The sequence below is a fragment of the Eptatretus burgeri genome, chromosome 5 (assembly GCF_056783735.1).
Source record: "Eptatretus burgeri isolate ZD-2024b chromosome 5, Ebu_testis_v1, whole genome shotgun sequence".
NCBI lineage: Eukaryota > Metazoa > Chordata > Myxini > Myxiniformes > Myxinidae > Eptatretus > Eptatretus burgeri.
In genome coordinates this window covers 96,546,990-96,564,933 of record NC_140965.1, presented here as the reverse complement: position 1 = coordinate 96,564,933, position 17,944 = coordinate 96,546,990, and the positions used below count along the sequence as shown (strand labels likewise).

The 17,944-nt window shown below is 46.9% G+C and overlaps 1 protein-coding gene across 1 annotated transcript in view; it reads right to left on the bottom strand.

The window, feature by feature from the left end:
* Positions 1 to 482: 482 nt before the first annotated feature.
* Positions 483 to 17,944, bottom strand: part of LOC147027005 (uncharacterized) — a 23,654-nt gene continuing 6,192 nt past the window's right edge. Inside the window, exon 3 of the mRNA XM_085883008.1 lies at positions 483 to 3,251. Within this exon, the coding sequence (XP_085739134.1) occupies positions 2,752 to 3,251 (500 nt within the window). The 3' untranslated portion in view covers positions 483 to 2,751. The remainder of the gene's footprint in view (positions 3,252 to 17,944) is intronic.

The window sequence follows — 17,944 nt, the reverse complement described above, 5'->3', positions numbered from 1 at the left end:
TGTTAAGAGTGCAGGTATCGGTCAAAGGACAACGAGATTCTTATCATTGTGAACAGCACAGAATGAGTTGGCTATACATACAACACCTTCAGGTACTCAAAGTTCTGATCTGTATGCCTGGTGTTGGCTTAATGGTTCGGGTGGTGTGCTTGGAATCCGAGGATCCTGAGTTCAAATCCTGCTTGGCTGTTGAATTAATACCAGGTGGTGTTGATTTTGCCTGTCATTTTTCCGATGTCGGCAAAATGAGTGCCACCATGCTGGTATACTGTGTCGGAGTGGCGACCCGTCCAGGATTGGACCCAATAGCCCATGAGACTGCTTAGGCAGCACCAACGCTCAGCACAGAGTATGGTCCCGATGGATGGAAAGTTCTGATCTGGAAAGATGATATCTATTGGAGATTCAGAAACCAGTGGTTGAGCTTCATCTGTCAACCTGTTACAAGAACCAAAAGTAAAATGGAATGAAACCCGAGATCGTTTGATTGTAATATGATGCTTGTATTAATATTCATATGATGGATAGACATGTCATGTACATCTTGCACCTCACAAGTTTCTTTTCATGAAGTAATGTAACAAAGTATAATCAATGGATGATCAACAGAAGACTTGCGTGTACATTTTGATGTTTCTGGCGGTGTGTCATAAAGATACAACAGTAACAAGGCAAAATCAGTTCAAACTATTAATTCATTGTTTTATAATAGTAATAATCTTTAACAAGTCGATACATAAAAGGGTTGCATTCTGTTTTGAAGACTACTGTATTTTTGTTCAGCAAAGACATTTACCAACAGCAGTGAATCCAGTGTCACCGACGAGACATAGTGCTGCCGGTAAGCTCCCTCTCTTCCTCCCTTAGCCCTCATATTTCCACTCCAAAAGTATTCTATCTAAGTATGGAAAAGTGCACTTTTTTTAGAGGTACCATGACTTCCAGAACTCCCCCCTCCCCCTTTCTCACCTCCCCCAATCATCAATGTAGTTCTGAAATGCACCTCCCCTCAGTTCCATTCGACATGACCACACAATATAAGCAGCTGCCCTGTCCCAGAGATTTACTTTACAAGATCCCTTCAAGTAACCTTGTCTCTCTGGTTTGTAATGAACTGTATTTCACTTCTCTACAAAACAGAAGGAACCAACATTTACATATCAGAATATCTGGGGAATCGCATGCATGGAATCAAAATATCTGCGGTTAATAAAATAATTCGAACTTGCAAACGAGTTTGTCCACTCGTTATGTCTATGGAAGAGAAACTGGCTGAAAGAGATCATTTTACCTTTCCAAAGGGGTGGGGAAATTCAGACAAACGACAAAGACATTTAACTGAGACAGGCAGACAAAAGGTTCAGGGTAACAAGTACAACAAAACTATGATTTCAAAAAAAGAATGTGCCTCGTAAATACATGATGATAAACTAGAAGGGCACTCGGAAGAGCGCGTACCTCCGCCACGCAATGCCCCGATTCATGAGAACATATCGGGCCTAATAAATTTTTGAACTATCATGCTATACAGCACTATATCGTTTTTGGTCCTATCTCTCAATGGTGAAGAATCACTTTACAAGGATACAAGTGAAACAGACACAGGTGGAGGCCGTTCAGCCCATCATGCCTGCACGAACACCATACTAATTTATCAACACAAGATCCAAAGAGAAAATGCAATTTTATTTAATTTTTTTAAATCTATTTTATGTATTTGTTTATTTTGTAGTTTTTGTATTTTCTTTTTCTTCCCCTCAGGGGAGGGGGCATGGGCTTGGTTAAAAAAAAAAAAACATCAACCACACAACCCCCCTTGACAAGACCCCCACCAACAGCACTCCGTACACATGCACACAATCACCCATCAATGTTCAAACTACATAAAAGTCTCATCAACATCCCTATACCCCTCTATCTCCATAACTTCCAGGAACCTGTCCAATTCTAATTTAAAGTTATCCGAGCTGTTTCTGCTGTCACTACCTTTCCAGGGAGACCATTCCATGCACTAACTACTCTCTGAGTAAAGTCCCCTACCTTACTACCGTCTTAACTCTCCTCTTTTTTACTCTCAGGCGATGGCCCCTGGTCCTATCACTGTGTACTCTATTGAATAATTCATCTGCACTTAATTTATCTCTACCTTTCACTATCTTAAACATCTCTATCAGATCTCTTCGTAACCGCTTCCTTTCTAGTGTATAAAGCCCTGTCTCCTTCAACCGCTCCTCATAGCTGAGTCGAGCTAGGCCCGGAATCAATCTAGTAGCCCTGTACTGAACCTTCTCGATGGCATCTTTGTCCTTGCTTAGTTGTGGTGACCAGAACTGCACACAATATTCTTGATGTGGCCCTCACTAAATTCCTGTACAATGTTAACACCACCTCTTTTGATTTATAAATGATCCCCCTCCGAATAAAACCCAACACCCGATTTGTTTTGTGTCATCTGAACTTTAAAAATTAAATAATTCTCGTATCCAGATCGGATTCAGATCTTCACCAAAATCGAATCAATTCGTCCTTGCCGCACACCCAACGTGTGCGTCACGTTTCATCCGGATCCGTCCACAACTTATTGAGATATCCTGCTCACAAACAAACAGACAGAAAGGGGGTGAAAACATAACCTCCTTCACCTTCGATTATCCTTCCTCTTCTAATTCTGATTTTTTTTTTTTGTAATGGTAATATATGGCTCAACTAATAAGTAATAATGACTCCTTCCTATTCTAATCCTTCTTAAACCTAGGCCCAGTTACAGTAGTGGTTAGCATCGTCAAACACGAGAGGTCGTGGACAGGACATGACGTAGCCGATACCATGAACACACGATATGTACTTGTGCTTGTCAGGATGAGCCACCAGGTAGAACGGAGGGTTTACACACTTGCTGTTGGGATTGAATACAGTGACTTTTGTCGTTGCTATGGTAGTTTTCGGACCACTTCCCCAGGTGCAAACACTCAGTTTGTCGTCGAAAATCAGCAAGTTGGGACAGGTGAATTCGAAAGCAATGCCATGCGCACATTTATAGAACTTGTGCGGATCGTCGGGATGTGGTACATGCATCCGCCCATCACACAGGCTGCTGTTGCCGAAGGGAACGCACAAATGTGCATTGGTGTCGAAGCTGTGTTCCAAGGGACACTTGTGGAGAGTGCCCATTCCCCACTTGCATCGCCAGAACAAGTACGGACTCTTTGAGTACTCATAATCATCATTGGGCTTCCCCTGGCATATCACCACTACGGGAAACAGGAAGGAGGAGGATCAGGTTAACCAAAGACAAAAAAAGAGGAGCATCAGTAATGTGAATGTTGGCTCCACCGTGTGCAGCGGTTTATAGATACCATGTGGTCATGGTGTTTGTGTTAGCTGCACATGGGAAATCGATTTTATAAAAGTTCGGAGCATGACAAGTTTGCTTGTCAGACAGAATTCCCCATTGGTTTTCCATGCAGTCGTGTTTCCCATTGTGAACAAACAAAACAAAATTCTCAAATCAACCTGAAAACTCTGCAAATATACAGTGCCTCTAGAAAGTCTACACCCCCTTTCAAATTTTTCAGCTTTTGTTGGCTTCTATCCTGGAATTAAATTGCATTGAATCAGACTTTTTCCAGCTTTATTTACACATCGCAACCCACAACTTCCAAATAAAAAGCAAATTCTACAAATTTCATAAAATTAATTAAAAATACAAAACTCGAATATCTTGGTTGGATAAGTGTCCACCACCTTTACAATAACAATTGTAAATTAGCTGAGGTGTAACCAATCATTAAGAAGTGGAAGGTGGATGGTACCATCAAGACCCTGTCGAGATCAGGCCATCCCTCCAAACTGGATTACCAAGCAAAGAGGAGACTGATCAGAGAGGCCACCAAGAGGCCAATGGAAGCTTTGAAAGAGCTACATGCCTTTATGGCAAAGACTGGTCACTATGTGCATGTGACAACAATGTCCTAAGCACTCCACAAGTCTGGCCTGCATGGTAGAGTGGCAAGAAAGAAGCCATGACTCAAAAAAAAAAGTCCACCTTGAGTCCCATTTGAGGTATGCAAAAAATATTCCAGAGATTCTGAAGCTATGTGGCAAAACGTTTTGTATTCTAACAAAACCTAGATGGAACTTTGTGGCCAAAATGCAAAACGATATGTTGAGCACGAACCCAACACAGCACACCACCCAAAGAACACCATCCCTACTGTGAAGCATGGTGATGGCAGCATCGTGTTATGGAGATGTTTCTCATCATCAGGGACTTGGGCACTTGGCAAAGTTGGTAGAGACCGATCCCAACAAACACATCTGTAATTGTTGTCAAAGGTGCTTCCACCAAGGATTAACTCAGAAATGGGGAGGGGGGGGAGGTGGACACTTATCCAACCAAGATATTCGAATTTTTTTTAGTTTTAAATTATTTTATGAAATTTGTCGAATTTGTTTTTCATTTGGAAGTTGTGGGTTATGATGCGTAAATAAAGGTGGAAGAAGTCTGATTTAATGTAATTAAATTCCAGGCTACAACAGGTGAAAAATTAGAAAGGGAGTGTAAACTTTCAGCACGGTATTTTATTATCCAAATTATCCCTCTACTTTTTATCCTCTTCTTTTTCATCATTTTTTTTTTACCTTCACACCTTCCTACTTTCTCGATTTTTAAAATACTTTGATTAGTGACTCAATACACTCTGTAGTTCGACCTTTCCCCAATAATATGCAACATCCTCAATCAATATGCCTGGTGTTGGCTTTATGGTTAGGGTGGTGGGCTTTGGATCCAAGGGTCCTGAGATCAAATCCCGCTCAGCTGTGGAATTTTGGCGTGTGCAGAACGAGCGCCCCAAACGACGCTGGTCGAGTGCCCGAGGGGGCGTGCGGGACCCTCGACCGGGGTTTTTTTGCAGGATGATTTGCGTGCCAATTTCAGTGTGGGCGATTCATGTCATCTCGTGGGTTCGGAGCGCAATATTGCCGTTGTTGGAGATGGCCTTGCCAGAAACGAAGTGAGGCAGTTTCCGGCCCAAGCTGGTGGGCCACGTGAGGGGTCGGGGCCAATCGGAGCGCTCGATTCAGGTGATGACGTTTGGATTGGGCATGGCCCCTCCCCCTGAGCTGCAGGCCCGATAAAGGTTGGGGCAGTTCCTCTGGCCTGGTCTGTCTGTTTTCCTGCTTCTGGTCTCCGCCCACGCCTTGTCGACACCGCCACGACCGCCTCCTGCTCCTTGACTCTGCCTCCTCGTCTCCGCCAACACCACGTCGACCCCACCCGCCTACCTGATCCCGCCCATTGCTCCACCCTCGCCCTCTAGACTCCACCCCTTCTCCACTCAAGCTCCTCCTTCACAAGCTCAGTCTCCACACGTGCGGCTTGGGCCAGAGGCAATGCGCCCACTGTTGGGCACCCCGGAGCACCCCCCCCCAAAAAAAAACGTGTTTGTGGCACATCGTGCTATCGGGCGCACAGGTACTGATATCATAGCCTCAACCCCCCCCCCCCCCAGATTGCAAAACTCCCTCTACATCGGGCTCTGTGTATGTGTGTGTGCTGGTGCCTGTCTGCTTAAGTAGGACTGCAGAAGATTGTTATCATTACTATTGTTGTTATTTCCGCATTAAGTCTGCTATGTGTCCCCTTTTGTAAGTTGCCTGTTTATTGTCGCACCGCACACTTCTTTCTATCTCTGCACAACACACCCCAATAAATCTTTACTGTGCCACATAGCTTTCCTCGCCTGCTTGTAAATAAATTACTATTATAAGGAATGTTCCGTGCTCGTTTTCGTCTTTTCTTCCATTGATCCAGCATGGTCCGAATCCAAGTTTAGCCAGGACTTTATTCCCAACGATCCGTTTCTTTTAGCGGGTACGTCCTTGGCAGTGTCGCTCGGCTGCATCCGATCCGGTAAAGTGATCCGGTCCGGAAGAGTGATCCGGTTCAGACAAGGCATACCGAGGGCATGTTTCCCTGGTAATAAAACCACGTGATTAATTAGGTAACCCGATTAACCCATAGACGGGAGGACCCAGGGTTGAGTTATCGGCGTCCACGGTCGGTTAAGCGACCTGCCACATCACGGAATTATCTGTGTGCTATGGCCTACAATTCTGGGGAGTCTGGTGGGAACCGAGATAGCCTATTGGTCTTCTCCTATTGGTATTGAACCCCACCTATTGGTCTTCTCACCCAACCCCCAACAATACATTTACAAATAAATAAATATAAGTATATATGTAAATATAAATTAATTTATGGAAATAAATAAATATACATCTTCTTCTTCTTTTGGCTGCTCCCTTTAGGGTTTGCCACAGCGGATCATCCGTATTATCCGCATAGTGATTTGGCACATGCTTTACGCCGGATGCCTTCCTGACGCAACCCTGGTCGCCTCTTATGACACAGGGATATGATACACCTATTTTAACCGGGGTATACACCGGCCCAGTCCACTGGTACTCATTTCGCCGACCTCAGAAGGATGACAGGCTGAGTCGACCCCCTGGTGTATTAATTCAGTGGCCCAACAGGTCTTGAACTCAGGACCTTTTGGATCCCAAGCTGCTGCCCTAACCACTGCGCAAACACCAGGCTCCATATATATGAGCCTGGTGTTGGCGCAGTGGTTAGGGCGGCAGCTTGTACCAGTGTACTGGGCTGGTGTATACCCCGGTTAAAATAGGTGTACCCGATCCCTGTGTCGTAAGAGGTGACCAGGGTTGCGTCAGGAAGGGCATCCGGCGTAAAACATGTGCCAAATCACTATGCGGATCATACGGATGATCCGCTGTGGCGACCCCTAACGGGAGCAGCTGAAAGAAGAAGAAGAAGAAGATATATATATATATATATATATATATATATATATATATATATATATATATATATATATATATATATATATATATATATATATCCATTGGGACCATACTCTGTACAGAACGTTGGTGCTGCCTGAGCAATCTCATTGGCTATTGGGTACAATCCTGGATGGGTCACCACTCCGACACAGGATACCAGCAAGCTGGCACTCATTTTGCCGACCTCAGGATGACACGCAGAGTCAACCCCACCTGGTATTAATTCAACAGCCTTGGAGGATTTGAATTCAGAATCCGAAGATCCCAAGCCCACCACCCCAACCATAAAGCCAACACCAAGCATTATATATTTTTACGGATTTTAGAATCCGGTCTGATGAATGCATCCACACATCCAGGTCCTCAGACAGTTATTTCCTGAAATGCATGTTCAGATTATCCCCATCCCCATGTCGAATGGAATTTTAAATGTGATGCGTTGAGAAGGGTAAAGGATAGATCCCCTCTCTCATGGGAAGCCTTTTTCTTTACAACAGACACATTTATGCACACATTTCTTTCGCGAGCATTGACGCCAACCCTTATTTTTCCTCAGCAGTGTTTATGCCCATATTTATTTCACGAGCGCCGACACCCGCCCTTTTTCGAGAAAACGGGTTGTCATGGTAATGGTGTGCAAGTGAGGCAGGGAGAGCTTGGGGGAACTCTGCGCCTGCTGAGACGGGCCGCAGCTATAAAAATAATTGGAGGTCCGTACAGAAGGAGAAGAAAGCGAGAGAGGAAGCGCGTGAGAAAAGAAGCGGACATGCGAGCCAAAAAGAAAGCGAGAGTTGAAGCACGCGAGGGAAGAAGCGAGCCAGAGAGGAAGCGTGCAAGTGAGCGTGTGGGTTCTGACCAGTGCCGACAACGAGACAATTCGTCCTTCCCAGTGCTTGATTAAGCGAGCGTGTGGTGTGCGTGTGGGTGTGAGCAGCGCCGACAACGATTGAGGCATGGGTTGGGCACAACGAGTAAGGCGCGAGTCAGTCAACAACGGACCGTGTGGGACACTGGACGTCACCAGTTTCGTGAAGTGTGAGGGGCTGCTTGTGTCGCAGCACCAGGGTCAAAACCCGCGACAGACGATCTCGGTGCCCCCCTCCCCCCAGACGTCGACTGGTGACCAAGGCTGTTGGCGAGTGGGTGCACGGGAAGGCTGGGTGCTGGCGACGAACAGGACACGCACACACACTGTGGTGAATTGAGGTGAATTGAGGGACATGACGCGGGATCACATGTTGTGCGTCTCGCGTATAAGGGGAGGTCTCCGCGGCACGAGTGGTTGTCCCCGGGGCATTGCCATTTACATCGGCTGTTCACTTGATGCTCGTTGACTGAAGGTGCTCATTGACTGGTGAGAATGGAGATTATATCGAACTCCGTGCTTACGCGGATTTAGTCTGCAATGATTAATCGCACATGTATACGTTACTGCTTATGTACTCCTAGCTGAACCTGTATTCCCCGGTGTGCCCACAGAAGCGGCTCCAATCAAATGGAATAAAGCCTAAACTCTGAAGGTTCTTCTCTCGCTCTCATTTCAATTTATTCCATTTAGTTTTCTCGGCTCTCTCAACCAACGATGGACAAGATCTACAAACCAGAGAGGTTTGACGCAGACCCAAACGCGACTGACGCAGAAATGAAATGGTCGCATTGGTTCTGTTCCTTCTCACACTATCTGACCATCATCGAGGAGGGAGCCGACAAATTTGCCGCCCTCGTGAATCATGTCTCGCCCAGCGTGTACAGGCTCTTCTCGGAGTGCGACACTTACGAAGCAGCGATCAACGTGCTGCAAGCGCTCTACGTGAAGCCCAAGAACGAGGTATACATACGACATCTTCTCAACACACGCAAGCAAGCAGCCGGGGAGACAATCGATCAGTTCCTGCAAGCTCTGAATCAGCTGGGAAAAGACTGCAGCTTCCGGGCCGTAAGCGCCGAGGAACACCGAAAGGAAGCCACACGGGAGGCATTCATCCAAGGACTCAGATCAGCCCACATACGGCAACGCTTACTAGAGAAAGCGCAACCCACTCTTGACAAGGTAGTCGATCAGGCACGAGCGATGGATACGGCTCAGCAGCAATCTGAGTCATTTGGGACACCGATGCTGCTAATGAACGCTGCTACGATGGGAACCCAAGGAACCCCACTGGCACAGACACAGCCAGACATAGGGGATGGAGAAACACCCGAGGAGCCGGATACCCAGGCCACGTCAAACTCCTCAGCAACTGCTCCGGTTGGTAAATGCTTCTTTTTTTGGGTACAAAAGGCACCCTCGTCAAAAATGCCCCGCCAGAGATGCCACATGCATGAATTGTGACAAGAAAGGGCATTATGCCAGGGTATGTAAATCTACTCCAAGGAGAAATAAACCCACTTCTGCGGCTCTCTACTCGCAAAATAAATTGACTGCAGCCTCCCCGGGGAATCTATCCAAGGCTATCATCAACGTACGAATTAACGGGCATAAGGCTGAGGCACTGATTGATACCGGTAGCTCTGAAAGTTTCGTCAACAGCTCGCTAGTGAAGGGCAGGAAATGGGTAATCCACCCGACTGACAATACGGTATGCATGGCCGCCACCTCACTACAATCCCGCGTACGAGGGTACTGCAATGTTGAATTGGACGTAAAAGGGTACACGCATCGGGATGTAAGGGTACTGGTGCTTCGTGATTTGTGCGCAGACGTAATTCTGGGTCATAATGTCCTCAAGCAGCACACGAGCGTCGAAATACCCTTTGGAGGAAGCAAACCTCATCTAATTTTAAATGCGTTGACCACCGCGGAGGTGACGTCCCCCCAGCTGTTCGCTAACTTGTCGCCGGTCTGCAAACCGATAGCGATTAAATCGCGGCGATATACCACTGCTGACATGAATTTCATCACTTCAGAAACCAAGCGATTACTGGAAGAGGGAATTATAGAACCGAGCGATTCGCCATGGCGCGCACAGGTGTTAGTAACCAGCAGTCAGAACCATAAGAAACGAATGGTTGTCGATTATTCCCAAACGGTCAATCGCTTCACCCAACTCGATGCCTACCCCCTGCCGCGCATAGACGAGATGGTCGAACGCGTGGCCAATTATAAGGTATTCAGTACCATCGACTTGCGAAGCGCCTATCACCAAATTCCCATCCGAGAGGAAGCCAAACCTTACACCGCATTCCAGGCAGGGAGGCGCCTCTACCAATTCAGGAGAATACCTTTCGGTGTCACGAATGGGGTAGCTTGCTTCCAACGGGTTATGGATGACATCATCTCAGATGAAAACCTCAAAGACACTTTTGTTTACGTGGATAATGTCACAGTGTGCGGTAGGGATCAGAGGGAACATGATAGGAATCTAGACAGATTCTTGAGCATTGCTAGAAAATATAATCTGACTCTCAACTACGAGAAATGCGTATTCTCGGCAAGGTCAATTGACCTTCTCGGCTACACGATAGCCGACGGCACAATTAAGCCTGATCCTGAACGATTGCGCCCGCTTCGTGAGCTTCCACCACCTCAGGACTTGCAGACAATGCGCCGGGTGATCGGGATGTTCGCTTACTATGCGAGATGGATTTCGCAATACTCCGAGAAAATACATCCCCTAGTGCATTGCAAAAACTTTCCACCAGATGCCGCTGTTGTAAGAGCTTTCCACAACCTCAAGGATGATATCAGTAAGTCCGTGGTTTTATCGATCGACAGCTCGGTGCCCTTCGTGGTGGAAACCGACGCTTCAGATCACGCCATAGCTGCTACATTTAATCAGTCTGGGCGGCCGGTCGCGTTCTTCTCGAGAACTCTCTCTAGAAGCGAGCAGAGACACTCAGCGATAGAGAAGGAGGCGTATGCCATCGTTGAAGCGCTGCGGAAATGGAGACATTATTTACTAGGAAACCACTTCACGCTCGTTACGGACCAACGATCCGTGGCATTCATGTTTGATGGGAAAAATAACGGGAAAATTAAGAATGAAAAAATTATGAGATGGCGGATAGACCTAGCTTGCTACAGTTACGACATTGTTTACCGGCCCGGGAAGGAAAACCCTGCTGCAGATACCTTCTCTCGGGTCTACAGTTCGGCAACAATCAGTCAGGCTTTGCAAGACCTACACGTGTCTCTCTGCCACCCAGGGGTAACCAGAATGGCACATTTCGTGCGCAGACAAAATCTTCCCTATTCTGTTGAAGATATTAAACAAATGAATGCTTCATGCCCTGTTTGTGCTGAACTAAAACCCAGATTCTATGGTGCGGCATCTGGCAGACTGATCAAGGCCACTTCCCCCTTCGAGAGACTAAACATCGACTTCAAAGGGCCCCTGCCGACCGAGACAGACAACAGATACATATTCACCGTTGTTGATGAATATTCAAGGTTCCCTTTCGCATTTCCGTGCTCGGATATGACCTCCGGCACTGTCGTGAGATGTCTCTCTGACCTCTTCGCTATGTTTGGGAAACCTTCGTACATACATTCAGACAGAGGGCCGTGTTTCATGTCGGCCGGGCTAAAACAATTCCTACTAGAGCTCGGCATAGCAACTAGTCGAACGACGGGTTACAACCCACAGGGAAACGGGCAGGTGGAACGGTATAATGGAGTTATTTGGAAAGCCGTAACTCTGGCACTGAAATCGAGAGGACTGGGCCCCGAGCGGTGGGAGGTTACTCTTCCTGACGCTCTGAATTCCATACGCTCTTTGCTCTGCACGTCCACCAATGCAACTCCTCACGACCGAATGTTTACTCACCAGCGACGTTATGTTGACGGTCAAACGGTGCCCAACTGGCTGACCCATCCCGGTACAGTGTTCATGAAACGCCCGGTACGACAAAGCAAGTATGAACCCCTGGTGGAGGGGGTCGAACTCATTGACACTAATCCAGAGTATGCTCATGTCAGGCTCCCGGATGGCAGGGAGACCACTGTGTCGGTTCGCCATCTGGCTCCCTCAGGTACTCCTCCCGCAGGTACACCACCTTCTGGCACTCCTCCTTCTGACATTTCCCCCCCAGGAACTCCACCGGGCGACGGGGCTGCCGCGTTCCACCCGAGAGCGATCGAGGAGTCATCCCCGGCACAAGTCGAGGCTCACCAAGAGGATCGGGAGCCTCCCTCAAGTGAAACTGCCGTTTACTCCCGGAGAGGTCGACGAATAAGGCCCCCTCGACGACTCAATCTGTAAAGGGGATTATCGGCATTCTCGCTGCTCATGCTCCTATATGCCCATTATATCATATATCGATGCTCATTTCCATGCTCCTACAACTCAAAATAATCACTGCTTGGCATGTATGCTTCTGTAGATCTATTAGTCCGCGTTGCTTGAAATGTATACTCCTATAGTGCTAAAGCAATCATGGTGTGTAAGATGGGCCCCTAGTTACATTTTAAAGGTGGGGAGAATGTGGTGAATTGAGGGACATGACGCGGGATCACATGTTGTGCGTCTCGCGTATAAGGGGAGGTCTCTGCGGCACGAGTGATTGTCCCCGGGGCATTGCCATTTACATCGGCTGTTCACTTGATGCTCGTTAACTGAAGGTGCTCATTGACTGGTGAGAATGGAGATTATATCGAACTCCGTGCTTACGCGGATTTAGTCTGCAATGATTAATCGCACATGTATACGTTACTGCTTATGTACTCCTAGCTGAACCTGTATTCCCCGGTGTGCCCGCAGAAGCGACTCCAATCAAATGGAATAAAGCCTAAACACTGAAGGTTCTTCTCTCGCTCTCATTTCACACACATTTCAGGATGTTTTCACTTCACGGACGACTTCTCTCTGGTGAGTGAGACGACTCCCCCCCCCCCAAATGATCTGCTGGGTACCCTTGTCTGTGTATAGTTGGAAGTAAGTCAACCCCCGATAAGCATCTGCTCTTTGTCTCTTTCCTGTCATTTTGATTGATTTTGCCTAAGTAATTATTCATTTTGAGAGCTTTGAAATTTATTTTTTGATTTACCTCAGAAAATAGTTATTTTTATTTATTTATTTTAATATTAATAAATCATTGGTCGACTCACAACCTGTCAGTGTTTGTCCTTTCCTTCCATTGGTCTAACATTGTCTGAACCTCGATAGACTGGGAAGTAATTACCACAGATTTGACAAAAAATAGTCGGCATGCACCAGCGGTTAAACGCTTGGCCACCCGAATTAAAATTTAATCAAGATAACATTCGTGCTTTGCCGAGGGTGTGCGCCCCGCTCAGGTAACCACGTGACCTCTAGTTAAACGGCATAATTAGAAGGTGGACACTGGAACTCGTGGTTAACTGGGTGGTGTTCGTGGTTCTAAAACAACCCACCATACCACAAAGTTAATTGTGAGTGGTGGCCCCAGGTCTGGCTCTTCCGAGGACAACCGAGGATTAATCACCCTGAGTGACAAACTGGTGACAAACCGCAACATATACACACACACACACACACACACACACACACACACACACACACACACACACACACACACACACACACACACACACACACACACACACACACATACATACATACATACATACATACATACATATATATGTATATCTCTTCTTCTTCTTTCGGCTGCTCCCGTTTGGGGTCGCCACAGCGGATCATCTGTATGATCCGCATAGTGATTTGGCACATGTTTTACGCCAGATGCCCTTCCTGACGCAACCCTGGTCGCCTCTTACGACACAGGGATATGGTACACCTATCTTAACCGGGGTATACACCAGCCCAGTACACTGGTACTCATTTCGCCGACCTCGGAAGGATGACAGGCTGAGTCAACCCCCTGGTGTATTAATTCAGTGGCCCAATGGGGCTTGAACTCAGGACCTTTTGGATCCCAAGCCGCTGCCCCAACAACTGTGCTAACACCAGGCCACATATATATATATATATATATATATATATATATATATATATATATATATATATATATATATATATATATATATATATTGTTGTGGTTGACGAAATTCGCAAACCACCATTCAGGTCCCTTAGGTGAGATATCTCTGTAAGTATATGTGTAGTTAGTCCAAACCCATTGTTTAGAGGGAATAAATGTCATTCATTCGGGCTGCGACCCTTCAGGATAGCCGTTTTTCTTTTACTATCTTTATTTTGGACCAGCCGCCATTACTACCACCACAACCACCACCAACCACGTCTCAACAGCCATCACACAACAACCACCAACCGCAACGCCGCTTCACAACGACAGCCACGACCCTTGCCGTCACATCTCGCTCTCGCAACCATCGCATCACCGCCATTCCCGCGCCGCTTGTGGACACCGATCCTGGACTCGTGCAGTGCGCGCGCCGAGCGGCGGGTGCAAAAACACCAGCCTTTCCGAGAAATCGGATCAAAAACGATTCACGCCCACTTCTGTTCCGTCCTATCAGCGAACGTGGGGCGATTTGGCCCTGCCTCCAGGTGCGTCGGAGTATAATCGCAATATGCAGATTCGCGGATCAAAAATCATTCACGCCCACTTTTCCTCTGTCCAATGGGGAGCCAGCCAGAGGTGAAGGGTCGAAGGTGAAGGAGCGAAGCCTCGGGGGCTATAAAGGGCCGCGATCGCTCGCCGAAAAGGAGTCAGTCAAGGAGAGTTGAGAAGAGAAGAGTCAGAGAAAGCAGTTGGACGGAGCTGAGAAGAGTGGAGAGGTGGCGGCGGCGAAGGCAGTCGAGAGGGCGCTCGTGTCAGAGACGGGGAGCTGCGGAGAGGGGAGGCCGGTAATGCGACCGAGGTCGCGGTGGAGACGCTCGTCGCGGGACCCAAGCCAGCGAGATATCCTCATTCCCCCGAGCATCAACAACCCCCTCCTGTTTCCCCCCGCGCTGAGATAGTGTGAGAAGGGCGCCCCGTTCCCACCCCATACCAGGCAGTGCCAGCGAGGCCCGCGGAGTCGGGGCGCCACCGCCATTTTGCGGCTCGTCACCAGACGGGTAGGCTCGACGCGGTCTCGGCCCCAGGCCCGTCTGCCCCCCTCATCGTTGAGGGTGGTCCCTTTTTCTTTTGCTTTGAGTGTATGTGTTGTCGGTGCCGTCTGTGAAGTAAAACTGTATAAGTGTTGCCGTGTGCTCGGTAGTCGGTAGTAGATCTGCAGTCTGTTTTTCTTTTGTTGCATTTGCTTTTTGTGCAGAATTGTATATGTGCGCTTTCCGTTTGCCGCGGAATAAATGTGCTTTATGTTGAACTGTTTTCCCGTTTCGCTTCGTCTTTTCTCTAATTGAATCTCCATCTTACTTCACGTAAAGGGTTGGTCGTGGGCTAAATACGCCCAATAATTAATCGAACCGTCGAGGTTGACGATAACACCGCTCGGTTATCCCGATAGTATGGAACGGGTCGCTTAAAGTGGCCCGTGTCCGAAGTCGACCTGCGGCGAGGTGCGATCGCCTGGTCTACCCTCCGTGTGGGTACTTAGGTAGGTCGAATTTGGCGAGCAACCCTATCCCACGCGGGGGGCCGATTGGCACGATCGTGGTGAGGCCGAAAGGCCCACCCGTGACTAGTTCCCGGCGTTAGTCCGAGAGAGTCACGACGGGATTGTCCGTCCGGGTGGGCGACGTGCCGCGATTCGAGTTACGTGGCCGCTCGCACGCCGGCGGGCGCGAATCCGCAACAATATATATATATATATATATATATATATATATATATATATATATATATATATATATATATATATATATATATATATATATATATATATATATGGCCCGCGAGGAGGAGTGATGTAAGCGACATTTTTTAATGATATGATGATGATAGGCTCGGATGATAGGGTAAGGGTTAAAATAGTGCTGTTTGACATTAACTCCAAAATGGCCGATGTGTCCCTTACATCACTCCTCACGGCATCTCATATACATATATATATATATATATATATATATATATATATATATATATATATATATATGTATATATATGTATATATGTATATATATGTATATATATATATATGTATATATATATGTATATATATATATATATATATATATGTATATATATATATATATGTATATGTATATATATATATGTATATGTATATATATATATATATATATATGTATATATATATATATATATATATATATATATATATATATATATATATATGTATATGTATATATATATATGTATATGTATATATATATATATGTATATATATATATATATATGTATATATATATATATATGTATATATATATATATATATATATATATATATATATATATATATATATATATATATATACATATATGGAAATGTGTATGCCCCGGTTAGAATAGGCGTACCATATCCCTGTGTCGTAAGAGAGCCTGGTGTTGGCGCAGTGGTAAGGGCAACGGCTTGGGATCCAAAAGGTCCTGAGTTCAAGCCCCGTCGGCCACTGAATTTATACACCAGGGGGTTGACTCAGCCTGTCATCCTTCCGAGGTCGGCGAAATGAGTACCAGTATACTGGGCCGGTGTATACCCCGGTTAAAATAGGTGTACCATATCCCTGTGTCATAAGAGGCGACTTGGGTTGCGTCAGGAAGGGCATCCGGCGTAAAACATGTGCCAAATCACTATGCAGATCATACGGATGATCCGCTGTGGCTAACGGGAGCAGCCAAACGGGAGCCCTAACGGGAGCAGCCAAAGAAGAAGAAGAAGATCCCTGTGTCGTAAGAGACAACCGTCAGGAGCGTCAGGAAAGGCATCCGGTGTAAAAACTAAGCCAAATCATTATGCGGATCATACGGATGATCCGCTGTGGCGACCCCTAATGGGAGCAGCCGAAAAAAGAAGAAAATATAAATATATAAATATAAATATCTACATATCTATAATATATACATACATAAAAATATAAATATATATCTTTATATTATATATATGTAAATATATTGTTACGGCTGTGGAAATTCGCATTACACCATAAAGGACCCTCAGGTGAGATATCTCTGTAGGTACATGTGTAGTTAGCCCAAACCCGTTGTATAGAGGGAATTTATGTGATCCATCCGGGCTGCGACGCTTTGAGTCAGTCGTTTTTCTTTTTCTATCTTTTATTTCAAACACACAACATTTCAACAACCACGCCATCCCCATCACAGCGCCAACCACACTGCAACCACGCCACCTCCACCATCTACGCTACTACATCTTCGCCACTACGTCCGCTTCTGAATGGCAAACAAAGGCGCAAAGGAGGGAGCTGCGAAGACGCGCAGGTTTTCCCGCCTGTTTTTCCCACCATTTTTCCCCGCGCTTAGTGTGAAGGAAGGAGGAAGGGCAGCTCGCCACCGATTGGTGGATGACCAGCATGAAGCGGTCGGGGTGAGGGAACGCCCCTCTTCGAGAACCCTCTCGAAGGAGGATGGAGCCGAAAACGGGGGCGGAGTGAAGGGCGGAGCCCTGGGCTATAAAAGTCGGACACGGGCGGAGCGCTTTTGGTGCTCTTGCTAACTTCGTCTTTTTCTCTCTCTGGCTCTTGCTCTCTTCGTCTTCGTCTGGTCTTCTGTGGTGCGAAGACCGCTGGCCTGGTCTTCTGTGGTGCGGTCCCGAGACCCCGCTGGCGGGACGGAGTGTCTGCCATTCCCCACACCACGACCTCGAGCAACCATGTTTCCCCCCCCCCCTTTCTATCCGCGCTGAATAAGCGCCGGAAACCCCGTCCGTGGCGTCGAGCGGCCAACACGTGCCGGCACGAGGCACGCCGGAGAGGACTCGCCTACCACGCCAGGGATCGGAGTCGCGGCCAGGCGTGACCACGCCGACGGCCTTGGGAGAGGGACTCGACGGCCCAAAGGGAAGTCACCATTTTCTTTTCGGGGTTTTTGTATGGAGCTTGTGGCGCCGTGTCTCTTGAAGTAGAACTGTTTAAGTGTTGCCGTGTGGACGCGTATAGTTGGTTTTAACTGCTTTTCTTCTTGTATTTGCTTTTTGTGTATGGCTGAATATACGTGCTTTCCGTGTGTCGCGAAATAAAGTGCTTGCTTGTTGAACTGTGCCCGTTTCGTTTGTCTTTTCTCCATTGACTCTCCATCCTGCTTCACG